This window comes from Diachasma alloeum, unplaced genomic scaffold (genome assembly GCF_001412515.2).
Source record: "Diachasma alloeum isolate Michigan unplaced genomic scaffold, Dall2.0 Dall_scaffold_00410, whole genome shotgun sequence".
Taxonomy (NCBI): domain Eukaryota; kingdom Metazoa; phylum Arthropoda; class Insecta; order Hymenoptera; family Braconidae; genus Diachasma; species Diachasma alloeum.
The window spans coordinates 436,147-462,652 of NW_021680549.1; the positions used below are offsets into that span (position 1 = coordinate 436,147).

The window sequence follows — 26,506 nt, forward strand, 5'->3', positions numbered from 1 at the left end:
TTAGCTAGGTCGTCAACATATTCGTTCCCTTCATATCCAGGGTGCGAGGGCACCCATACGAATCTTATAAATCTTTGATTGTTATACTTTTTGCAGAATTTGTTATATTTGACTCTGACCTGGAGAAGGTGATCGTTCTCTCTGATGGACATTTTGTGGTATATCAGAGCTTGAAGAGCACTCATGGAGTCTGTCAATACGTAGAAGTTCTTGTCCGGGTGTTTGAGGGCTACGTCCATTGCCGCATGAATTGCTAGCCATTCTGCTGTGTAAACTAAGTTCTGGGGATTAAAACTGTGGATAATTTCCATGTCGAGTCTTGGACAGTAGCAGACTGCGCCAGTGTGGGCATTCCCAGCTACTTTACTACCATCTGTATAGATACAATACGTGTCCTCGTTCTCCTCATCTATTATGTCTTGTATGGTTGTGTTATTCTTGTCCGCTTCCTTGATTCTCCCAGTGCTTAAGTCGACTTCAATAGCAGCCATTACATCCCAGTAGTCCAATCTATGTATGTTGTACCTGTTATAGATGTACAGACTGGGTTCCAGTGGAATAGTCACTGATATTCCCCAATGTATGAGCCTATTGTATTTTTTAGCTTTGCTGCGCTTTTCTCTGGAAGAATAGTTATTCATTGTGTTATTAAACTGAAGAGAGGTGTTTATGGACGTTTTGGTGAGGAAATTTCTGCATAGGAATTTCGCTCTTTCTTCGATGAGAGCAAGCTTAGTTTCGGCAAGTGATACGTTGGTGGCGGTGGTTTTCCTATAACCCATTGCTGCACGGATGGCTTCATACTGTATCCTTTCTAGTATATTCCTGGGTTTCGCGTTTTTGGGCTAATAGATGAACAGGCCGTAATCCATCACCGATCTTACAAAGCTTTTGTAGAGCATCAATAAGGTGTGGGTGTCACTTCCCCACCAGGTACCTCTCAAATATTTAACCATGTTAAGAGATTTGAGACATCTCTGCCGAATACGTTCAATGTGGTGATCAAATGTGAACTTCCAGTCGAACCAGATTCCTAGGAATCTGGAATTCTCTACAGAGCTGAGTGCAGTTCCATCTACTGAGATCTCGGAGTGTCCTGGCGTGATTTTCTTGTTATTGAAATGCAATAATTTCGTCTTTTGAGGGGCCAGTTCTAGTCCTAGTTCTCTTAGTTTTACTTTGATGTCATTGATCGCCCCTACCAGCGTAGTTTCGCAGAAGTCTAGCTCAGAGTCAGTGGTATAAACTGCTATATCATCAGCGAATTGAGATATTGAGACTTTACTTGGGAGATTCCTGTTGATTCCGGAGACATATAGAGAATATAGGAGAGGACTCAGAACACCCCCTTGGGGAATCCCTTTGTACACCATTCTCAGTTATTCTTCCTGGTTCATCATTTTTATGACCCGTTTATACGTGAGGAATCGTATGAATTTTGTTATTTTCTGAGAGCATCCCATACTTGCCAGTTTATCCAGTAAAATTTGTGGGTTGACATTATCGAAAGCTCCGGTAACGTCCAAGAAAGCCGCCAAGGCGTGTTGCTGACGAGCCAGAGCTTCATTGATCGTGAAGCATAGGTTCGCCAGATTGTTGCGACATGAAATCCCTTTACGGAAGCCCGTTTGACTGTTATTTATTTTTCCGTGGTATTCTATCCACCAGTCCATTCTATTTTTGACCATGCTCTCGAAAAGTTTGGCAATGCAAGGAACAACGAATATTGGTCGCACCTCTGATCTTCCCGCCTTGGGAATAAAGTGGATGAAGTGATGAGTCCAGTCTTCTAGGTATTCGGCCATGAATAAATTATTGAATATGTCCAGCAATATTAAATGAAGCTTAATGGGAAGTTTTTTCAAAATTAGATAGTCAATTCCATCCATGCCGGAGAGCTATGTGTTTTTCGGGAAGAAAGAGCATAGGTGAATTCAACAAAGTCGAACTTAGAGGAGAAATTCATTATATTGACAAGTTGGAAAATACTCAGGATTGGTGTCGGAGCGTAAGCTGGACTGATTTTATTCACTGCCGAGTCGATGTTGTTAGGCCACTGAAGATTTTTGGTGAAGCTGTTGGGTGATACTTTGACCCATTTGTTCTTGAGTATTTTACAGGTGTTCCAGATGTATTTGGCACTTGTTCTGCTGTCAAAACTCTTAGCAAACTCTTTAAAATGGTCTCGTTTCTTTCTCTTGAACAGCTTTTTCGCTTGTGCTACTGCCCTGTTATATTTGGTGCGGTCTTCAACACTGTGGGTGAATTCTCACCTCATTTGAGCAGTCCTTCTTAATCTCTTCAGTTTAGCGCATTCATTGTCCTACCATTTGCATGGATTATCTTGTTCTTTTTTTTCCTCGACTTTGCCCCATTCTTCTCTATTCTTTGGTCTTTTCTCTTTGGTGTGTGCACTGTGATTGCCTCTTTAACAATGTGGGTGAATTTATTGCACTGTTCGAGTGGGCCACTGGAGTCAAATTCGGGAGCTAGAAATTCTTCGTAATCAATTTCCAGTTTTTCTAGTACTTTATCCCAGTCAGTATTTTTCGGGTAAATTTTGAAGGTTTTTTTAGTGTATAGTATATTGTGCATCAATGGCGGAAAGTCATGTTTTTCCGCCCGAGGTGCACATGCTATTTTTTAACACGCCCTCGGGTGGGAAGTACTCACTTTCCTCCCGCTCATCAAAGAGCAAAATACGAACTTTCCGTGCAGGTGTATGAAAAATAGTTTTTCTCTACATTTATTGTTAGGCTCAGAGGATAGTGGTCTGATCCTCTAAGTTCATCGCACAGTTTGTAATTGGTTCTGTCAACCAGGTCTAGGGTAGTTATGATGAGATCTATATTAGATTTTCCTTGATTTCGAGGGTCGACGTGAGACGAAGTTTCTGTATTATGCATAAAGAGTGTCGGATCTTGTTCCTCCAATGCCTTTAGAAACCTGCTATCATTTGTGTTAGTTGATGGGCAATTCAAGGTGGTATGGTGAGCGTTAAAATCTTCTATGAATAGAGTGTGCGTGTTCTTATTTGCGTTTGCTACAAGCCGATTCCACCCCTCCTATGATAGTAGTCCTCGCGATCTGTAGCAAACTAGAAGAGTTATGTTTGGAGTGACGTTGTTCATCCTAATGGAGACAAGTTCAATGGTGTCATCTGGTTTGTCGATGTTATCATTTACGATATACGCTATGCTGTTTCAAAAAAATATGACTATCCCGCCCGCAGTGTCCGTTTCTCTGTCTTGTCTGAATGTCTCGAATCCTGGGTATTGATATTCGGTCATTGCAGTTGTCTTCGGACTTGGTCTTGATTTCAAAATTACCAGAACATCAAGATCTTCTAACCAAATTAGCAATTCTTCTTTGGTCCTCTTCATGCTGCGGCAGTTCCAATACAGAATTCTTGTCTTTTTTGAATGTGGGTTGTTGTGATGAAATTGACTGCATTTTGTGTGTGTTTTAATTTGATGAATCATGTTATTAAGCTTGAAATTAATTCGTTTAGAGATTCTCCTCTTCTTGGTTCTCATTATTGTAAATGCGAGTGGATACTTTTTATAAATTCTCAGTGTGGGAATCTGCTTCGAGTTCCATTTCATCCTCCGCGCTTCCTACGGAGGACGAGTCATCAGAGTCATCAATATCTATCATATCTTTAACGTCACTGACAATTTTAGAATTATTGAGCTCTGATGTATTTATCGATTCTCCACTTTATTTTCTTTGCCTTGTTCTTCAGTGGTTTGGGGGTAGCTTTCTGAACATAGTCTATTATGTTGCTCAGTCCGGGAAGGTCATTCGTGCATTTCATAGCATGAGAAACTGCATTATCCAGTGTACCGTAGTCTTTGAGATACGTCTGTAGTTGTTTTAGATCCAGCGGGAAGTCCGCTTCATTATCTTTCAGCAGATCCTCCACCCCAGCCCATTCTTTCTCGTTTGGCCTTGCAGGGATATCATTCTTCTCTTCTGATTTCTTACTTATCCTCATATTCTTAGCTACATGTTTGAACTCGTCTCGTCCTTTGTCTGTCTTTACTTCAGGGGTGACTGGGTGCTCTTTCCTAGTGTTGCATGGGTCGTCAAGTTCTACATCATATCCTTCCACTGCAGCTGTGTTGTCTGATGATGACACAGTGGAGGGGGGAGTCTTATTTTTCCTTGATTTAGAGGTATCATTTTTCTTAAGACCTGGGTGAAAGTCAGGGGTCACCTTGTCGACTTTTGGAGCTTCTTGTGTTGTGGTTTCAGTAACGCCCAAGATGATGGCCTTCGATTCATGAGTGGGGTTGATGGGTGGAAGTGACGGGAAGGGGTTCCTGGGGGAGTTCTCTGCTTGTGTGAGAGTGGAACTGTCATTTGTGTCCTCCATATTGATTACTTGACTTAATAGATTGGGTCTGGATGGACCTTGCGTTCCTTGCGATATGCCCCTTTCTTACAGCATGTATTTGTGTCGTGTGTTATGTGCACCCATGTCTGTTTGCCATCTACATCTACGGGGAATCTGTCAGGTAGTTTACTGACGTCTTCAGGGGGTATATAGGTCTGTCTTTTGGTCCACGTAATGTGACAGATATCCTTGTGTTTGAATCCAGTGTTTATTGTAGTAATCGGTGTCTTTGTTGTGATTCCTTCATCCAATAGTGCGGCAATCATAACATCGTCATCGACTTCTGGAAACACGGGTGAGAACGTTATCCTCTTGTTACGCGTAATATACGGGCGAATATTTACACTCTGGTGAGCTACGATTAGGCATCTTGTCTTGTTCGTGAGCGCGTCAACCGTTTGTTTACTGTCTAGCCACACTATGAATCGATTCTTAGAGGAAGGTTTCGCTGAAAACATTTTGGATCCTGATACATACTTCAAGAGGGCTATAATATAATCTTCATAATCTGCTTGGACTTTGTTTTTAATTATTACCGCGCATTCATTGGTGAATCTTTTTGCAGTTTTCGTAGCTGATGAGTAACTTGACTTGTTGACACCTATCGGGGCGCTTCCGTGTGGCAAATCCTGTGACAATTGCTGATTTTGGGTCTATATAGTTGGCTGAAGTCGCTGCATTTAGGGAACTTTCACTTAGGACTTCGGAGTTTTACCCTTTTTTTACCACCTCCTTCATTACTCTTCACAATTTACATTATTCGCTGTTTAACTTCGACTGCCTTAGGTTTGAAGCTAAGGCATTTCGCGTAAAACCACATATACTTTACGGAGCACTCTCTAAACACGTCCGTACGGTATCGCTTCTCGAAGAAGACTCCAGCCACTAGTACTTTCATTAATAAACTAATTGAAATTACGAGCTCAGGATATGATTAATCGAAAAAACGCCAAAGACAAAAAATGTAAAACTCATAGAGATCTTTAAAAAAAAAAGAATTTCATAAAAAATTGAAAAAAGTTGACCATTTCAACAATCACTTAGTGAACGCAAATGGGGGCTGTTTGCATCTCTATCAGTACTCTAAGGTGAATGTTTCAACCACTCTACGCGCTTTCCGTAAGAATTGCCCGTCCCCGCTCCATCGGACAAAGTACTACTCAGGACGACTTTCACCGTAGAGTAATAATTACAGGTGCGCGAATAATCATTTAATAAGAATAATTGATAAAAAATAGTGATAGTATTTTTTTTTCAACCCATTGTTAATTAAACAATCATCAGAATTAATGCTTATCGGGTTATCGACCTTTTTTAACGGTGCTACCGCATTCCCTTTTATGGAGTTCTTAAAATTGACAGAAAGGCTGGATAATAATAATATAATTTGTTAAAAAAAGCGCGCCTGAATCTTTACAATTGAATAATTCAAGGCTTGGATAAGGCCCTGCTATTCAACCTTGTTTGAACCTTAGAAATTAAAATTCAATTGAGGTTATCATTTTGAGGCTGAATGAACTCTGATTCAAACTTGGGCCCCAGCCCCGATTGAACATTTTCGAGCCTTGGTCGAGTGCTTGATAAGGCTCGTTTCCATTGTCAATTCTTACCTGGGAATACACGGAGAGAAAATTTGGATAAAAATTACCTTAAAAATAGTGACAAATTTTACTATACAAATGGTAATCCTAGATCAAAATGTAATTCTGTGAAAAAAAAACCGGTTTTTAGTGTATATCTTACGATTCTCTCGGTAAAAAATACATTTATGGATGCAAAAATTATCCTTCTGTTTAGTAAAAATTTCGTACACCGGCAGGGGATTGTTTGTTTTGTATCCGTCTGAAGATCATAGGAGACGGACGGAACTAAATTTTCACAAATCGGGTGTGGTAAAAACAATTCTCTGTTACAGGAAAATGATATGAAAAATTGGCGCAATTATTCACGTTCACTGGGAAAATTTTTAATGGGATGCAGGGTAAATTTTATAGCTTCGGTACGAATTACCCTCATGTTTAGTAAAGTTTCCCGGGTCAACGGAGTAAAATTCACTATTCATTTCGCACTTTTTTTCCTATTTAAGGTGAAAAAGTACTGCAAATCGGGGTTGCTCCACGATTACTTGACTTGATTTAGTAATTTTTCTCCAACTTTTTTCTCCGTGCAGGTATATTCATAGCGCGCAGAACGCGCAAGATACCCTAGTGAACAAAAATCCTGAACAATTGGCAACTAGTCTCCAAAAAGCGTAACAAAATCGCTACCACATCCACAATCACCCATTGGGGTGAATCACGAGGATGAAACTTACCGATTCCAGTCAAACTCAGCCAACTCGTGCTGTATAAACCAGTCAACTAATTTAGACCGACTGTGCCGTGAAATTACCGGGGTCGAGGCCTCGTAATGAGGGGGTAAGATGCCAGAGGGTAAGAAATTCATTATCCAGTTAATCACCGCTCCCCACCGCTCTCTCCATCGCAGCTTAAATGGCTCTGAAAAAAGCCGGCGAAATATCTCTTTGTTAAATAATCCCTTCATTTATTTATCCGTTTTTTACGCTTCTAATTACAGAATTAATGAGCATTCTAACATATCTCGGCTGGGTAACGGGGCGCTGACGGGTGCAGTCACAAAGTGATGAAGAAAGAAAGGAGGAAGAACAGAGGAGCGCGATCAGACGGATCGTTACAACGTACAAGAAAGAACAATACGTTCTTCTTGAAGCGACACAAATTGCTGTTACTAAGGTTGAGGGCTGCAGACCACCTGTCAATCCCTGCATATATTCTTCGTCATGTAAATAAATCCTATGTAGAGGTCACTCAACTCCACTTTATTCGATAATTATTGAAGCAATGATACTTTTTTTTATCTTTCGATATTGAGTCACGATTTAATGTGTTATGAGATCGTTCGAGTCTAGTAGCATTTAAAAATAATGGTTGGAAAAACTTAACTGGACAAACATTTATCCTGGTGCAATTCCGGGAATTCGAGAGGACGGGATTCCCGCGCGTATCGACGCAGTCGGATAAATAAATCAATAAAAATTAAAGAGAAATTCAGATGCTAATGACAATTCTGAATAATTAAAACTAATTAGCGGATTGAAATTATTCAACCGTATGCAAGAGTAACTTTTTTTTCACCCGAGTAAAATATACAAATGAAATTCTGAAAAATTCACTCCAAAGCATAATACTAAAAAAGTTAAATTGACGAGTTGTTTAACCATGAAACGGCATATGTCGCTCCATTGTCATTCCATGAATATTCATTTATCCCTCCAAAACTTATGCAGAACGATTCCAACTAAGTGAGACGACTTGCCCAGCACACGTCCCTCAATCGGTATGCAACAACGCCAACAGAAGGGACGATATAACCCTCGTTCAAGTTTTTTCTTACCCATACCAACACCGGCTGACCAGTGCTAAATGATTATTTTTTTGTTTTTTGAAACTACCTCAATGTTCCGGTCTCTGATTCCCGGTATTCATCGTTGATCAACAAGATTATTCCGACGATTAATTAAAAACGAAAGCGTATCATTTGAAAAAAAGACACATCCAATAGAGAATTTTTTGGGGGTGAAAATGCTGTGGGATTATGTGCAAATATTGACTGATGGAATAAGAGGAAAAAAGATAAATAAAAGAGGGGAAACAGAACATTCAACAGAGCAGAAATTGATACTAAAAAGTCTCCAGTTGGATCCAGGGTCGACAGTGTGCCAGCAGAGTCCGATGGTGAGAGGAGTGAGGAAGTGTTTAAAACGTCGGATAGTGTCTCTTATCGAAGAGTCGGTTTTTTTTCTCTCTGAGACAGATCTCGGTGAGGACCTCACCAAATATTTGGTTAGTCTCTGATGGGCTCATGAACATCAGACAGAGATAGAGGACAGCAGTCTAATAGGAGGGATACAGAGGGTTGGAGGGTGGTATGAACGAATCAGGTTGAAAGAAAAGTCAAACCCCAGAGTAAAGGTCGGATGACCAAGAGGGCCAGAGGAGAGGAGAGATAGAAAGAGAGAGAACGATCTTCGGACAAACGGCTGAGCCGTTAGACTCTGGGAATGCCGAGCATTTTTATTGGATCCCCTCCTTCCACCCGCGTCGTTCCAGGTTTCAAGCATTTGGCCTCAACATTGGGAATCCGATCAGAATGAGGAGAAGAGACACCACACCATCTCGTATGTACTTCTTTCCCATCGACTATGATCGCTCAACCATTTCCGAGAACGCGCCATCATATCATCTCACCCAATGAGAGGAAGAAAAAAAGGAGAAGGGAAAAGAGGCGGATAAAAAAACGAAAGAACATTCACACATATGAAACTTCCATTTCATCTCCAATTTTCGTGATCTGATTTTGTTAGGAATGCGTTCGAGTATTTTTGTTTCATCTTCAGGATTCGATATGCTAGTGGAACAATTTCTATGAAAGGAGATACTCGGTCTCTTGTCCAAGGGATCATTACCTGCTTTTGCCAGCGACATAGAGTCGAGTTACATACGTCTATTGCGTTAAGTGTTCCAGCATTAAAAAAAGGCATAATTCAAGTAGTTCTCGATTTGATTTTAGTAAACTTTTCACTTGTTTCAGGTCGTGTGACGGGCTTCATTAATCCAGATTTCAGGCTTGCTGTGAGGAGGAAAGTCGATTATTTGGAGAAGAAACACCTTAAATCATACCTAGTTGATTCAAGTCGAACGAACGAATTCATTAATGGATGAAAATTTACGAGGTTCTGGTAGGAGATGGCGACTTGATCCAAGACAAATTGAATAGGGAATATACTTTTTTTTTAACCTGGTCAAATTTTTCTCTTAATTCGTTCTATGGGTCATAAACAGAATAAACGATGGCCAAATTTTTATTTTTATATGGATTATTAACGTTAATACTGAATTCAAAGTTGAGCGCTCAAATATACGCTGCCGAGACCGACATACGTCACAACAGGGCCGTCACACTAAGCTGCCAACGGACGAGCGAGACGGTGTGCGTAACAATAAAAATTATCTGCAAGTTTGGAGCCCAAGAGGGATTCTGTTGTATTATTTCCCCCATCTGAATTTCGGCCGATAAGAATGCAATTTTTGACGTTTTTATGGGTGAAAGATATACAAGTACTTTGGCTATTTTTTCTTCGGTAAAATGTTTTTATACTTTTGTAGTCGAACATCAGAGCTTTCATTTGAGCTCCATTTGACGCTAGGTATCCGGACATTTTACAATTTTTTTTTCATATTTCTTTCCTACTACCATGACGGCTTTTTAGGTTCCCCATTCGTCTGCCTTCCCTCTCCCACTTCTCTCTTCTGATTTTTATGTGCGTTTACCATGAGCCGTTTTACTCTTATCAACTGCATCCCATTCGGACTAGGACTACAAGAAAAACCATGGAAAACCCCAGTCGTACCGCCGGCCGATTGCAAGGTCCTATGGTACCCATTCCTTACACTGACTAGATGAGAATAGTAGTTCTTCACATTCGCGCCTGACGGCAGCAGTTCCCCACGAGTAGGTAGGGCTAAGCAATCATCCATCCAAGTACTATCCAGACTAAACGATGCCTGGCTTGGACGGCGGCCGAGCCCCACGCTAACTGTGTTATCACTGTCGCTCAGACATTTTACAATGATTTTCTTTTTTAAACTTTGCAGGTCTGAATTTAAATCTTGATATTGAAATGCTAAAAAACATTTGAAAAATCGAAAAAAAAATTAAAAAGTTCAATTTTGGAGGAATATTGATGAAATAATTTTAAAAATGCAATTTTTGTAAACTACGAGCATTTTCTATAAGTAATTTGTAACCAATCAATTTTCCACCATAAAAATCATTTGGTCGGAATCGTAACAAATTTATTCATATTCAGCATGTGACCAGAAATCGGATTCCATACCTAAGATAATAAGGTTTCTGAAAGTTTCAACAATTTCTATTATTTGTTTATAAAAACGGATGTTAAAAAATAACATTACGCAAAATATAATTTGAATGGCGCTGAATATCCGTTTTTTAAAAATTTTCTCACGCAATTTAATTGACAAATTTGATGATTGAAAATGGCTAAATCTATTAGTTTCGGCTGTGCCAAACTGTAGAAGATTCTCGGATATCCTTCAAACTCAATTCATACCAGAACTTCATTTATTTTAACAGAAAATTTTCAGTAGTAATACCACTAGTGCTTCAAAATTATCGGATATTTTCCGATAGCTTCGTTGCCTAGATTGTGTCAAATTTTGCAGGTTTAAAATCCCGAGTGCGAAGCACGACGGATTTTCCTGCCAAATTTGAAACACTCGTTCCTAGGCAGGGAAGCTTGAGGAAAATATCCAATTAATTTTGAAGCATGAGTGGTATTTGACGGATTATTTTTCCACTGGGATTTCGGCCAAGCAGAGTGCAGTGAACAGCATCCCGATACATTTACACAGCCATACATTTACAACCCACTTTTTTGTTTATCCACCACACAGAATATTAAACGTAAAATGCGTTGAAAGATGAGAAACATTTGAAAAGCTACTAGTGAATTTCCGTCTGAAATTTTTTAGAAATTTCCGAAATAAAACTGTTTGACAGCCTCAAATACTGCACTCTGATTGGCTGAAATCCGAATGAGAAAAATAATCATTGAAGTTTACTATGCGACTAAATGGAAATAACTGGAAAATTATTGAGATAATTTTGTTCCCACTTGGTTAACTTAATAATCAGATGTGTGGCATCAGTGAATCATCAGTGAAATTTGAAATTTTACGATTTTCTCCCCCCTACATCGAATTCAATATCATTCTCGTGAAAATTACTACTTAACTGTCCAAGAAATTTTAATTTTTCTCTAGCAGTGAATCAAGTCCCAGTATCTACTAATATCGAGCCAGATGCCTCGACTTGGCTGAGAAAGTTTTTTAAGCGACGAGTATGATAAATGTTATGACTACGTTAATTGTAGAGTACAATGATAATATTTTTTTTAAAATTCTTTAGGTACACAATATAATATTCTCCCACTCTACATTCTTATAGGGACTCGTGGTAACATGACGATCCTCCTACTCTCGCCCTCCCCTCCCCGCCCGCGCCGTTCTGTTCCACAATAACATTTCTCCTTCTTCCGCTTTGTATTTTGTGAGTCAATTCGAAACATGAATCGTATAATAATTCAGTAAAGCAAAGGAAAATACGAGTGATATTATTCGTCCCACCTCGGGCTTGTCCTCTCTGAATCGACTCCATATTTATGGTCGTGAGACGCCACGTTTTGAAATTCTGCAGACTATCCCTCTCTCTCCCTCGTTCGCCCCCTCGGTACAACCCCACTACCACACATGGTTTTTCTTGGTGGGTATATCCACTCGGCTAAGAACTAAGAAGTTTAAGTCTTTTTCTTTGGAGATCATATAAAGTTCGTATTTGCGCGAATTGTAAATGATGGAGGGAATTACAGAATTTTTAGAGGAAAAATCAAAGGGTGGAATTCTAGAGGGGATGCATGACGATTGAAATTTTGAAATACAATATTTATTTCCTCAATTGAGGAATCGAACGGAGAAAATTCGTTTCCAGTTTCGAGTAAATATCTCTGAATTTTAGAACTTTATCGTTTGCAAATCCTGTACTGAAAGCGGGCAGAAAATCCTAGAAATGAGTGAAATTTTCACTTATTTTAAAAACAATGATCCTAAAAATTTTATAAAAAGTTCTAATTCTCATTTATCCTTAGTTGAATGTAAGACAATTATGACAAGTAATTATACTTGAATTACGGGACGGTTTCTCGCATTTTAAACCTTAGTTCTGGAATACAAATCATTTGGGTTTTTAGAATAAGAACCTTGGGGTCCTTGAATGAAAGACTCAACTCATATCTACTCAACTCATATTTATAAATCTTTTGTCATTGAGAGTATATCACCTGACATTTTGACTCAATTATTGTGTATGTTACATTCTTACTCAATTATTCCAGAATTTTATCCCTTTTGGACCTTCTTCATTTAGTCCTAAATTGGTCACAATATGAGGAAAATGCCGCACCTCGTCATTTTTGCTCCCGACCGAATGCTTTGTTACCCTTCAAATTTAAATTTTAGATTTTTTGTGTTATTTTCAAGTAAGATCCAAAAACTGCGAAAATGCAATTTTTAGACCTCGTCCTTACGTGTGTGTGCGTATGTGTGTACGTATATACACACATTCCATATATTGTTGGCTAATGAATATATGGAATTGAATTTTTTTTTTAAAGTAGGTATTGTTGAGCCTTATCCATCGCCATTAATTAAAATTTTTTAATTGTCTGGTTTTTTCGAAAAATCGGTTGTCCCACGGTAACTAAAAAAGACGTTCTGAATTGATTGAATGATGGCTTAAAAAATTTGTTTGGATGTCCTTCCTGAATAGAAATTTGGTCAGGCGGACCTTTGGGCAGGGAAGGCCCTGCTCCGGTATTAATATCATATACGTGGTTACGGCATGGCCGATCAGGACCTGAGGGGTACCATTTTATATTCACCTTACCAACAAAATTTCAAATTTTAAGTAGGCATGCCTGATCATGCCCAAGTCAGGGTCCTTTGAGTGTACCGTGATAGAAAACCATTAGTCTGATCAGGCATGTCCGATTATACCCGGGAGCGAAAAGTCAAACGGGCCAAGATTGGGACAGTACTGCCAACCAAGCTACCGAGTCTTGGATGCCGATCCTCAATCGGTCTTGAGCCCAGCCTCGGCTAACTATTGGTTCGGCTAGATATTGGTTGTCAAGTGTCGGCCGATGATCGACACCCGTGACCCCACCCAATACTCATTTTTAATAGTTGAAAAAATTAATGAATACATTATTTTTTTATGATTTAATTTACATTCTTAGGCTGATCCTTCCTAAAGAAACTGATAACCGCTGATAATGATGAGTGAAAAGTTGGACTTGTCGGGATTCGATCCTGGCACCTTCGGGTTGCTAGTTCTTGACTTTACCCACTCGGCCACCGTAGAGGTGTTAGTTATGAAGAAGTTTATGGGCTATGTGAATGAAATATTGTATCCTTATTTGATTCTCTAATTTCCTTTAATAACAAAACTTAATGTAGATATGGTAAGCAGCCTATTTTTTAACAATCAATAAATAATGAGATTATATGCAGGAAAACTTGAGGGAAATATCCGATGAATTTTAAAGGTCGAGGGGTATTCGGAGGACTGTTTCTCCAATTCTGATTTTGACCGATCAGGGTGCAATGTTTGGGGTTACGGGACACATTTCACCAAAATGTGAGGAATACCTGTCAAATTCGTAGAAAACAATTAACAGGCTACAGGGAAATTATCAGTCTGATAATTTGTCTGCAGCTGGGGAAATTATCAGTAGTGATGCCGTCGAGACTATACGATAAATTTTTTGGATAGATCATCACTGTCTGAAAAAACATCAAAAGTTTTAGAATCGTTGCAATCCCAAAAGACATTGGATCGATGCATCTCGTCACGATTTTTTGAGCACTTATTTTGCCTGGATCTCGACTTTTTCGTATTTTTTCTGTTTTATCGTAACGATATATCGGCGATATAAAAACAGAAAAAAACGAAAAAGTCGAGACCCAGGCAAGCCCACGTACGAAATGCCAGTGTTGGAGAAACGGGCCAAGCCTGGCACAAGCCTGGGCTTGCCAAGTCTGGACGCCCAGGCTTGGACCGAGGTTCGGCCATCCCTGGGGACCAGGGCTTGAGTCTCGGGAGAAGGGCGGGTAACCGAGCCTTGGTTGACAGATCTGGCCCAGCCTTGGCCGGACATTGGCATGCCGGAGCTCGATAACCAAGCCTCCGCCAGCGATGGCCCGGAGCTTGGTCATTGGGCTCCAGCCGTTGGTGTAACTGTAAGGGTTAAGTCGTAAGGGTGCGATGATGAGAATGGAATCATAGGGGTGGAATCATAAGGGTAAAATCTGAAGAGTAAAATTGTAAGGGTCAAATCGCAATAATGGAAAGCGGCGAAAAACTCATAAGACTGATATTCTGAGGGTTGAATGGTAAGGGTGGAAACTTGAGGGTAAAATATTAAGGGTGTAATCGTAAAAAAATGGTGACATTGTAGGTGTTGAAGTCACATGTTACTCGCTAATTATTACGAAAAGAAGAAGAATCGTCATTCAACAGTAATCCTAATTGTTATAATTATTATTGTAATTAATAATAATAATTATTATTATTCATTATTGAATTAATTTACCGATTAAACTGTAGTTGAATCACTTAATATTTCTATCAACTGAATAATAAAACATTCAAGTCGAAAAAAACCGAGATGGAATTAATATGGAAGATTTGAAGTAGAGGTTTTACGAATTGCGCGGTAGACTAGTGGTTAGGGCGTCGGATTAGTAGTCGTGAGGTCGTGGGTTCGAGCCCACGTTAGGGGGTAATATTTTAAGTTAACAAAATCGGTTTTTCAGCGATGATTGCGTTAGGGTTTGGTAGGTAGGGCACAATCAATACTAAAAATCATCCTAAAAAATGTTAATTATTTTGTTTTTGTTATTATTGATAATTGCCATGAACAGTTTGGCAGCCAGTGCGGCACCAGTCGCATGCCGGTACTGATTTTTTTCCTCGTTGAACCTATTACGAATGCTGAGGAGTAATATTAAATTACTTGTATTTCAATCACCCATATTATCATATTCGTGTAATTAAGTCATGTTTAATTGAGCCTGGCCAACGACTGGAAATCAACGCTGGGCCGAGATGGGCGCCCAGACCTGGCCCGATGTTATCATTCCAGGTTTCAACCAAGTCCGGCGCGGTCCCGGTTGAGGAACGGGTCCCGAAGTTCGGCAGGCCGGCCACCGGCCTTGGGCCAAGCTCGGCCCATTCGTTTTTTCGTACGTGGGAGATAAGTCCTCCCAAAATCGTGACGAGATACACCGATCCCATGGTTTTCGAGATTGCGACGATTCCAAAATTTTCGATGTTTTTTTCTGACCGTGATGATCTATCCAAAAATGTAATCATGTAATCTCGACGGCATCACTAATTATCAGCGTGAAACGCGTCACGTGACCCCGAATACTGTACTCTGATTGGTCAAAATCAGAATTGAGGAAATTGTCAGTTGAAAACCCTGTAGGTTGTACCACGTGACGTCGAATGGTGGAATTCTATTGACTGAAATGTGGATTGTAAAAATTCTTTTGTAAATTACAGACAATTTTACTATACGACAGGTAATCGTGAAGCGAAACTGTAATTCAATAGAAATAGTATGTTTCGTCATTAGGCTGAAAAAAACTTTTCTGGCGAATATGAGTTTGTAGCTCGAGCCGAAATGGAGGGTTGCAATCATATGAGCTAGAAAAGTTTTTTTAGGCCGTATGTCGANACTGAAATGTGGATTGTAAAAATTCTTTTGTAAATTACAGACAATTTTACTATACGACAGGTAATCGTGAAGCGAAACTGTAATTCAATAGAAATAGTATGTTTCGTCATTAGGCTGAAAAAAACTTTTCTGGCGAATATGAGTTTGTAGCTCGAGCCGAAATGGAGGGTTGCAATCATATGAGCTAGAAAAGTTTTTTTAGGCCGTATGTCGAATGAAATTTTTTGTCATTCCGGTCGGACGCAGCAATTTACAAACGCGTACTGTTCGTAAAGCGCTGCCTTACGGCCGGAATGACGAAAAAACCATTTGCGGAGGATATTCTACCAACAGAATTTTTTATTCAGTTCTTGCCATTACCGTATACTCGTCGGATTTTACGAATACTATTCCTTCTCATTTTTACATTCCAAGTTTCCACCATCGTTCTTTCTGAGGTGTTCCCTCGTGCCCACGTACGAAATGCCAGTGTTGGAGAAACGGGCCAAGCCTGGCACAAGCCTGGGCTTGCCAAGCCTGGGCGCCCAGGCTTGGACCGAGGTTCGGCCATCCCTGGGGACCAGGGCTTGAGTCTCGGGAGAAGCGCAGGTAACCGAGCCTTGGTTGACAGATCTGGCCCAGCCTTGACCGGACATTGGCATGCCGGAGCTCGATAACCAAGCCTCAGCCAGCGGTGGCCCGGAGCTTGGTCATTGGGCTCCAGCCGTTGGTGTAACTGTAAGGGTTAAGTCGTAAGGGTGAGATGATGAGAATGGAATCATAGGGGTGGAATCATAAGGGTAAAATCTGAAGAGTAAAATTGTAAGGGTCAAATCGCAATAATGGAAAGGGGCGAAAAAATCATAAGACTGACATTCTGAGGGTTGAATGGTAAGGGTGGAAACTTGAGGGTAAAATATTAAGGGTGTAATCGTAAAAAAATGGTGACATTGTAGGTGTTGAAGTCACATGTTACTCGCTAATTATTACGAAAAGAAGAAGAATCGTCATTCAACAGTAATCCTAATTGTTATAATTATTATTGTAATTAATAATAATAATTATTATTATTCATTATTGAATTAATTTACCGATTAAACTGTAGTTGAATCACTTAATATTTCTATCAACTGAATGATAAAACATTCAAGTCGAAAAAAACCGAGATGGAATTAATATGGAAGATTTGAAGTAGAGGTTTTACGAATTGCGCGGTAGACTAGTGGTTAGGGCGTCGGATTAGTAGTCGTGAGGTCGTGGGTTCGAGCCCACGTTAGGGGGTAATATTTTAAGTTAACAAAATCGGTTTTTCAGCGATGATTGCGTTAGGGTTTGGTAGGTAGGGCACAATCAATACTAAAAATCATCCTAAAAAATGTTAATTATTTTGTTTTTGTTATTATTGATAATTGCCATGAACAGTTTGGCAGCCAGTGCGGCACCAGTCGCATGCCGGTATTGATTTTTTTTCCTCGTTGAACCTATTACGAATGCTGAGGAGTAATATTAAATTACTTGTATTTCAATCACCCATATTATCATATTCATGTAATTAAGTAATGTTTAATTGAGCCTGGCCAACGACTGGCAATCAACGCTGGGCCGAGATGGGCGCCCAGACCTGGCCCGATGTTATCATTCCAGGTTTCAACCAAGTCCGGCGCGGTCCCGGTTGAGGAACGGGTCCCGAAGTTCGGCAGGCCGGCCACCGGGCTTGGGCCAAGCTCGGCCCATTCGTTTTTTCGTACGTGGGTGGTCACCACTCCACTTAGTGACCACGCTCAGCGCTACTTAGTTTTCCAAATTGCCCACCAACGTAGTGCGCTAGCCCCTCAGGACTCGGATTTCTTACCGTTCGCTCGGTAAGAAAAAAACAATTATGAATGATGAAGTTACTGTCCCCTGTACGGTAAAATTTTCCGTAATAGTAGGGTTTTTCTTGTTTCATTGTGAAGGACATGAAGAAGGGTGAATTTGAAATTTTACCATATCGCTTGATGGAATAAATGATAAATGTTACACTTTCGGCATAAATTACCCTCACGTTTAGTAAATTTTATCGATTCAACGCAGAGAAATTCGCTATTTATCTAATATAAGGCGAAAAAGACCCGGAAATGGATTCTACTCCACGATTACTTGGATTGTTTGGTCATTTTTTTCCGTGTACTATTCGACTTGCGTTCTCTCCTTTCAAATTAACAAATTCCATTATGAACATATTTGGCTTTCCATTTTTAAAAAGCTTTCAAAATTGCTTCGATGTTTTCGATAAATTTTTTTAATGAAATTATGAAAGTAAAAAAAAGAAAATTGCAGTAATATTTCGATCCAATTTTTATACTGCGATTTTTCCGTCTTCTTATTTTAATTTTTGTTCTCTATACCATTACCGCAAGTTCCACTCACGTTCCACCATTTTATTTCTTTATATTTTTTTAAATGATCCACAGAAGAGTGCTTGGAAATTGAGTGTATGCCCCAGCGCCATTCACCCCCGTCTCACAGCAGGACAGCAAGTGGAAACGTCCAAATGCACCACTGCTTATTCTTCTCCTTGCCACCCCCTGACGGTGACATATGTTTATTTTTCAGTCCATCAACCATTCACATAAATACAAATGAAAACGCCCGCAGAATCCCCCCAAAAGGACCAATGAATCACCCAAGAATACCAAAAATGCAAAAAGTAAAATAGAAATTAAAAAAAATCAAGCTGAAAAAACAATAAAGTAATAAAAGGAACGCGCGTCGATCGCAAGTCGGAAGAAACGACAATTAAAGACTCTGCGATGCGAGAATTCCCTGGTTCTTTCTGTCTCTCCATACTCACCTCTCCTGCTTCATATGGAAGAGAAAAGAAACGGAAAGAACAATAAGAGTAAGAGTGAGAAAGCGGAGTGAACCAAAGCCGCAGTGAATGACGTGCGCGATTCGTGACTCGTTGATCTGCGCCAAGAATCTCTACACCGAAATGGCAGCGGCGCACATCAAGGACCACTGAACAATTACTATCCAGCCAAACGGGTGAATAAATAAAACTTCAGAGAAAGAGACTCCCAGTCTCATTTGCATTTTCATTACTGGCAATTCTCTCCTTCATTTTCACTCATCTGCATATTCTTATTTTCAAGAAAAAGAAGGGATGAATCATTTGTCATTTGCAATGCAGAGAAGGGAAATACAGAAATGGAGAAAGAAGTAACGAAAGGACCCTCGATGCAAATGGTTCTATTCATCGAGGGCGTCAGAGGGAAAGAGCGTTTCTTGCTCGAGGGTGTGTGAACACCCGGATATCCACTTTAACCTGATGAAACAAGTTCTCGACATTTTTTATTGGAACTCGCTCGTATATAGACGCACGGCGATAGTTCTGGGGGTAGGGGAATGAAAGGAGAAAAAATGAAAGAAGGTACGGAGGACGCATTCAGATCGACGGTGAAAAAGCCTAGCGTGTGTCAGCAGTCGACTTCAAAGGCGTGGACTAACTTTCGCATTAGGTCCTGGATGGAATACGTATGAATGTTGAGGAAAGTGAGACTTTGAGGAAAAACTATTAGGTGATGGGAGGCTGAGGCAAAGGGGAACTGTAACGATGTCTTTGAGTACGTGGAATAAAGATAAGAGATGCCGAATTAATGATCATAGGGGTGATTATGTAACATTGAAGGTATTTTGGAATTGTTTCAATTTTTATATTTTAAGGATATCTAAGTACTTTAGCTATTGTTCCTCCAGTCAAATACTTTTCTATTTTTGTAGTCTAACGTCAGAGCTTTCATTTGAGCTCGATTGGACCCGAAGTTTCCGGACATTTTACAATGATTTTAATATTTAAACTTTGCAAGTCTGAATTTGAATCTCGATATTGAATCGTTAAAAAACATTTTAAAAATCAGAAAAAAATTAGAAAGTCTACTGTTGGTGGAAGATTGATAAAATAATGTAAAAATAACAATTTTTTAAAATTACGAGCATTTTTAATCAATAGATTTCAATTATAAACAATCAATTTTTCACCATATAATTCATTGGTTCGGGATCGTAGCAAACTTATTCGTATTCACAATTTTACCACAATTTGATTTCACATCTAAAAAAATTAGATTTTCGAAAGTTTAAACAATTTTAATTATTTATTTATAAACAACGAATGTTTGAAACAATGATAATTTAGTGGAAAATGTAACTTGAATGACGCTGAATATTTACGATGTTTTTAAAAATTTTCTCACGCAATTTAATTCACAAATTTAATGATTGAAAATGGTTGAATCTATAGTGTGGTCTGTACCAAAATGTTAACGATACTTGGATATCCTTAAATTCCGCAAGTTAATTACATGATTAATATTTGATATATATGTCAAATGTAACGATTAAACCGAGACCCAGACAGGATAAGTCCTATTAAAATCGTGATGAGATGCACCGATCCCATGTTTCTCGAGATGGCGACGATTCCAAAACTTTCAATGTTTTTTCCGACCGTCATGATCTATCCAAAAATTTTATCGTGTAATCTCGACGGCATCACTATTCAAATAAGTTTTCAAATATTTTCTTTTATCAACGATATAAAGAAACAAGTTTTCATGAGAATTTTCCAGCCGCAAATTCCCTTTTATGCTTCTTCATTATTAGTATTAACTAGCTCACACAACCAGAAAATGGCTCCGAGAAATCCATTAAAGGTCATAAAAACGGTAGAAATTCCCCTGCAAAGAGATTATAATCTTTGCAAATATTTCTCCCTAAACTGGAAACCACTTCTTGATTGCTAATTATGTAAAACATTTTTTTTTCATTTTTTATTCGAATTATATAAAATGTAAATGTAAATGTTCCATAGAATCAAAAATGACTCTGACAATGGCGTTGATAACACCACGAGTCAAGGGTGCATGAAAAGCTGAGCACGACGCTGGACCCCTTCTACTTTCGCCCTTTTTTTCCAGATCAATAATATCCAGCAACTAGAGCGCATGCTCCTTCTTCTCCCAGTCATAGCCCTAGCTTTACCCACTACCTCCAATAGCTACACACTCGAGCCAACCCTCTCTCCCTACAAAGGCAAACTCGAGGACCCGAGAAATGCCGCGTAGCCACCCTCCCACATGCAACATTCATAGCGCCATCAATATTATACGCGCGAAATAATAACCTGTGCATTTATTATCACGATAAGACGTACTAGGGTTGTGACTTTCAGGGTGGTCCGAGGTGAAAAAATTGTAGTGAGGGTGATGATCAACGACCCACGAAAATACTCATGTAAATGGGTGACGTACGATGATCGATGATGAATTGAAAAAAATGGCGGCTGGTGGGAATACTAATTCCTCAATTCTGTTATGACAGGAGATGATACAATCATCTTGCTACATTCGTGCTACTCCGTATGGTCAAGACGACTGGAGATTTCGGAATTATCACCCAAAAACATTAAATTTTGGATTCACGTAGATCACGACTGGATTTAAATAGGAAGGCTATAAATCCAGTTTATCCGAATGTCCGACTCTTTTTGTGTATGAATAAAAGATTGTTTCATGAAAACTTGTGTCAATTTAAAATCTACACAAAGAAAAAAAAGTTTTCTAAGAAGTGAGCCTTCCCTTCAATGAAGAAATTCATAACTTGAAAATTTTCAACAGCAAAGTATTGTCTTGTTAATTTCTAGAATTGTGAAATCACCAGGTAAATAATTTTTACTCACGCTGAGAAAAAGAAATCTTCCAATAGAATAAGATTCGCTTTTGCGAGAAAATTTTTAATGTTAGCCTAAGTCTTTCCATCAATTCATATAGTTTCCGTTATATCTAGAATTTAATGGATTGTGAGGATTCTCTTTTTCTCGATCTGATAACTCATCATCTCCAACTGAGGAATTCTTGTTTCGATTGCACGACGAACACTTTCATTATCAATTCAAGTGTATAGAAAATTGATCTTAAGTGTTGTGCTCTTTGTGCAAGATTTTTTGTAATCGAAGTCCTGATAAAAAAAAATCTTGATGTAATGCAAACTACATAAATTTATGGGAAGGACATCATTTCTAGTCCAGAGAACGGTTAAAAATTTTCTCGGGATAAGAGAATTTCATCCTGTTGGAAAACTTTTTTCCTCTCAATCTGAGAACGAAATTATTCATCCGGAGATTTCACGATTCTTAAAATTGATAAGAGAATTATTTCATGGATCAAGTAAACCTTCTTTATCAAAAGAAGTTTTTTCTCTCAGTGTACACTGGGAGAAAATCCTGGCGCGTGTAGTCCCTACGTACAACTGAAGTGCAATTTATTCATACTGCGAATTTTGGGGGAAAACGAAAGGATTAAAAGACAGTTTTTGTTGTACAAATATTGAGACCAACTTTTTTATTCATCAAAAAATCACAAAACTTATTTGTCTATACCTCTTATACAGGAATTGATATTGTGCTGTTTGCCCTCTGGAATCTGTGAAAGTACTGCACGGAGAGAAATTTTGGATAAAAATTACCCTACCGTTCTATAAAAGTGTATCATGAGTCATCGTTTCTGCATTTCTATCCCGAAATTCAGTAAAAATTAGAATATGATGATCAAATTTTATTCTACGTTAGAGAAATTTTATCCTGACGCATAATAAATTTTACCCTTCCAATCCAGTAATTTTTATGTAGATAACAACGAAAATTTTAGAACGGTTGGTAAATATTACCCTACCGGTACAGTAATTTTTACTTTACCGGCACGGTAATTTTTATTTTTATCAGGATAAAATTTCTCTAACGTAGAATAAAATTTGATCATCACATAGTAATTTTTACTAAATTTCGGGATAGAAATGGGGAAACATGATACACTTTTACAGAACGGTAGGATAATTTTTATCAAAAATTTCTCTCCATGTGGGTATTGCGTTATCATATTGTCTCCTTCGGCGAGGGTTACACACCTCCCACGGGTCAAAAAACACTTCTGTGTGATACCGGCCTGAAAACTGCACTTTTTGAAAAGGTTTAGTGTACACAATGCGATTGTTTTCCGCACGGCGTGTGTAAAGTTCACGAGTGTGCGTAAAGTGAATTCTTGTACGTAAGGACGTTGCCACAATGCGTGTAGTACAATGATAAATCATAAAAAATGCGACGGTTCGCAGTGAGAATCCCAATTTCTCAATTTTGTTATGACACGAGATGATATGGTAATCTCGCTACATACGCGTTGCTCCGTAGTCATGACGACCCCAGATTTCTCAATTATGTGAGTTTCATCGTCGAATCGAAGAAACAGAAGTCTCAGTCCTCTGCCAGTATTTGAGGTGTGAGAATCGTAGAAGTTAAAAAATATCTTAAATGTAAAATCGATTCAGCAATCAGTTCATCATCGTCCGCTGTTTTTTCGAGTTTTCACATATGTAGTATTGTCTGTTCACCTTCTTTGATGTATCGAGCTTCTGCTAGTTTCTGATAATTCATAGTTTAAGGATAATTCATAGTTATTTCATTTTTTAATCGTTATTGCATCAGGGAAAGTTTGTAGAACAGTTGCAAGGGAATCGAAGGTATTATTTATGTTGGAAACGAGTGAAAAGCGTTGTGGTTGTGTGGCTCTGCCAGATGGCGATAACGAAGTGAACTTGTATCGTATCTATACGTGACCCTAAAAACTTGATGACAGGGGAATCAATGAAATCGAGATATTTAGGAGATTAAGCTGATGATAAGTTTCATTCTCTATTTATGCTCACGTTTTTTGATTTATGAATTGCGAAGAATCGGCGAGTCAATGTGACAACCAGCGAATTGATGAGAGTAAATTGACGTTCATTTACCCAACGAAATTAAATATTGCATAGAAGACTATTTCATCGCTGCTCTCTGATCGATCAACGATTTCATCATGGCGAGCAAGATGAAAAAATTTTTGTCGAGCAAGGAAACACGAGACTGGCTCACGAGGTTTGTACTTCAACCTCATTAATAACCTCATGAGTATTGATAAATTTAATTGAAATGAAAATGATTACAGCACGCACTTCTGGGGCCCAGTAATGAATTGGATGATACCTCTGGCTGCCATTGCCGATACACAGAAGAGTCCGAGTATTATCAGTGGAAAAATGACTTTAGGTTAGTTAGTCAATATTTTTGCACAATATCCCCTTCTCCGTATGTGAATATTTATCAATTTCTTCATTTGTTTTGATTCCAGCATTGACTTTGTATTCACTAGTTTTCATGAGGTTTGCGTTCAAAGTTCAACCGAGGAATATGTTGTTGTTTTCGTGTCATTTCACGAATATGGGAGCGCAATTAACGCAAGGGGCTAGATTCATAAATTATCATTATATAGAGCCGAAGAAGTCTGAAAATGATTAATTTTTAGTTCAATTAATTTTGCTAAAATAAAAAATAATGACTTGAGATGTAATTTTCTTTCTGTTATTTATACATGAAAAAAATATTCGTCTGCTGAATTTCAACCTTAAAAAAGTTTTGATTTTCTGGGACATATCACTGATTCTTAGGAATACGTCACTGATTTTCAGTAATCTATTATCAATAATTAGAGATTCGCAATGGTGAAATTCAGTAAGTGCAAAGAGCTGAAATTCTATAATTTTGTATCAAATTTCTCTGTGCATATCAAAAGTCGCTTGATAGGTCTGTTGAGCCACGACAGATTTTCTAGTTTTAGGGACTTCTCCCGTAATTAAAAAGTGAAGAATATATTTATCGGAGTTTTTCTAATTTCTACTCATATTTATGACATGATTGAACTGAAATTTCCAGTTTCTATTGATTTTTTTCATCAAGTCATTGATTTTTCCGATAACAAAATTGCTAAAAATTTCAATGGGACTGTCACTTGAAAAAAATTCCCAAGAAGTATATTAAAAATTCCAGTCATAAATTTTTAGCTGTGCACACTCTGTTAGAAATTTCTGAAATTTAAGAAATTAACTGATTCGTCAATGAAGAAATATACAGGAATTTCATGTAACTTTGTCGGTGTTAGAAATTTCAAGCTTTTTCACTTGAAATTTCAAGAGTAATTTTCTAACAATGCATGTGCAGCCCTTTATATCATGTTGTTCCCAAACAAAAGCAATATAGTTCTCTAATTAAGGAAAATGTATTGGATTCAAGGATGAAGTTCTCGATCACAGGAGCGGTGTTGAAAAAAATATTACATAAAATACATTCAATTGAATGTAATATACTTTGTTCATTCGAAAAAAAAATTGGGTGAGAATGAAAGAAGTTACCCTTCTCAGCGGCCATGAACTTTTTTCTACCCTCAGCTCTCCCCCTTATCTCACGAATTCAGAGTAGCGAATTATTCGACGTGCTCCGATCCAGTGGACGAATGTATAAGGACAGCAATAATTTTCTCCAAGCCACATGCGTATACCTAGGCTGATGGAGAAGGCAAGGATGCGGCGAGGGGACGGGGTGGTGGATGTAAACGCATATACGATACTATGGCTGATTGGGGTGGAAGCGACGCTCGACCGGCTGGGGTCACTTTATGGGTTCTCGCACGGAGAATATATCCATCCCCATTGCTTTTCGTATTCCGGGTTTTCCGAAATGATAAGCTACTTCGTTTGCTCCTCCTGCCCCTTTTGCCTATAAAACTCGCCCCCCGTTTGAAGCTGGGATCCGTTGAATAAATATATATGGGCTTATTAGCTGAGCTGTGGAGCCCTTTTTATGGGAAATAAACATTATTGAGTTTTGAAATGAGGAATTTTTAGGTGAAAATATTCAGATGGAGTGGGATATTCTTGTAGGGATATTGATGAGTGCCCAGGGACTGTTTTAGTAAGCAAATGAGGGCAATTCAATGGTGACAAGTAAGAAGATGGATGAGGCTTCCCAGAGTGGAAATTCAACTTGTCGGATTTATTACATACAAAATAAGGAAAAATGAAATTGATTTCATTCAGCAACTTGAGGGAGTGGAAATCATCTGAATGATAATCAATAATTGACACAATGAATGTCGACAATTTATGAATTCTTTATTCACTTCTCAGAAAATGTAAACTCGGCACTGTTGATAATTATGTGATTTTTTTCTCACATACTCAAAACTCAAAAACTCTGCCAGAAATTTGACACATATGAAAAAAGTCCTCATTTGCAGTAAAAATCCCAGAAGTTCAGAACTTTGTAAGGGGTCGTACGCCCCTTTGGCTCTATGATGACGATTTTGTCTTATTTTGAGAAAATCTTGGTTTTGGAATCCAGAGCTGTTCCGAACATAACAACTTTAGACTTCTTTTTGACATCTTGATTCAATTAATGTTCAATTATTCCAGCATTATATTTCTTTCAAATGTTCTTAGGTTAAGAACGCAAAGATTTTCTATGATCTCACTAAAAATGAGTAATTTTAGGGATTTGGCTTTTGAAATAAAATAACAGGTTTCTTATATTCGCAATACAATGTCTTCTACAATCATGATTTTTTTTATTAGTAACTTTATTCTAGAAACTCCAAACTTTTTCCTGTGTAAAGGAGAACCCCCCTTATTTTTTAATCGAATAAAATAGTCAGCTATGAATAATTTTCGTCATTTGAAACACTGAAAAAAATTTTATATCAAAATATCATTAAAAAAAAAAATTTCTGATCGAAAAAGAAAGTTTGCATTCAATACAAAAAATTCCAGCGGAAAATAATGAAATAAAACGACTAGAGTATCAAAAAACCGCAAGTCAAATGAAC

At 38.4% G+C, this 26,506-nt stretch overlaps 1 protein-coding gene across 2 annotated transcripts; it reads left to right on the plus strand.

Moving 5' to 3' along the window:
- The first annotated feature begins 23,064 nt into the window (after positions 1-23,064).
- On the plus strand, positions 23,065-24,449 carry LOC107042073 (mitochondrial pyruvate carrier 1). 2 transcript variants are annotated; one of them, XM_015262943.1, is made up of 4 exons: positions 23,065-23,087; positions 23,542-23,727; positions 23,798-23,898; positions 23,981-24,449. In XM_015262943.1, exons 2-4 carry the CDS (start codon positions 23,669-23,671, stop codon positions 24,145-24,147), a joined length of 327 nt encoding a protein of 108 aa, XP_015118429.1. In that variant the 5' UTR covers positions 23,065-23,087; positions 23,542-23,668; the 3' UTR covers positions 24,148-24,449. The 2 variants fall into 2 exon arrangements, with proteins under 2 accessions (XP_015118429.1, XP_015118428.1); XM_015262942.1 differs by having other exon boundaries at positions 23,084-23,330.
- The last annotated feature ends 2,057 nt before the right edge of the window (positions 24,450-26,506 follow it).

Excerpts from the sequence above, each read along its gene's own strand:
- LOC107042073 (XM_015262943.1), top strand. The coding sequence starts at position 23,669 with ATGGCGAGCAAGATGAAAAAATTTTTGTCGAGCAAGGAAACACGAGAC. Across the intron at positions 23,728-23,797 it reads ACACGAGACTGGCTCACGAG|CACGCACTTCTGGGGCCCAG; the intron begins GTTTGTACTTCA and ends AAATGATTACAG. Across the intron at positions 23,899-23,980 it reads CAGTGGAAAAATGACTTTAG|CATTGACTTTGTATTCACTA; the intron begins GTTAGTTAGTCA and ends TTTTGATTCCAG.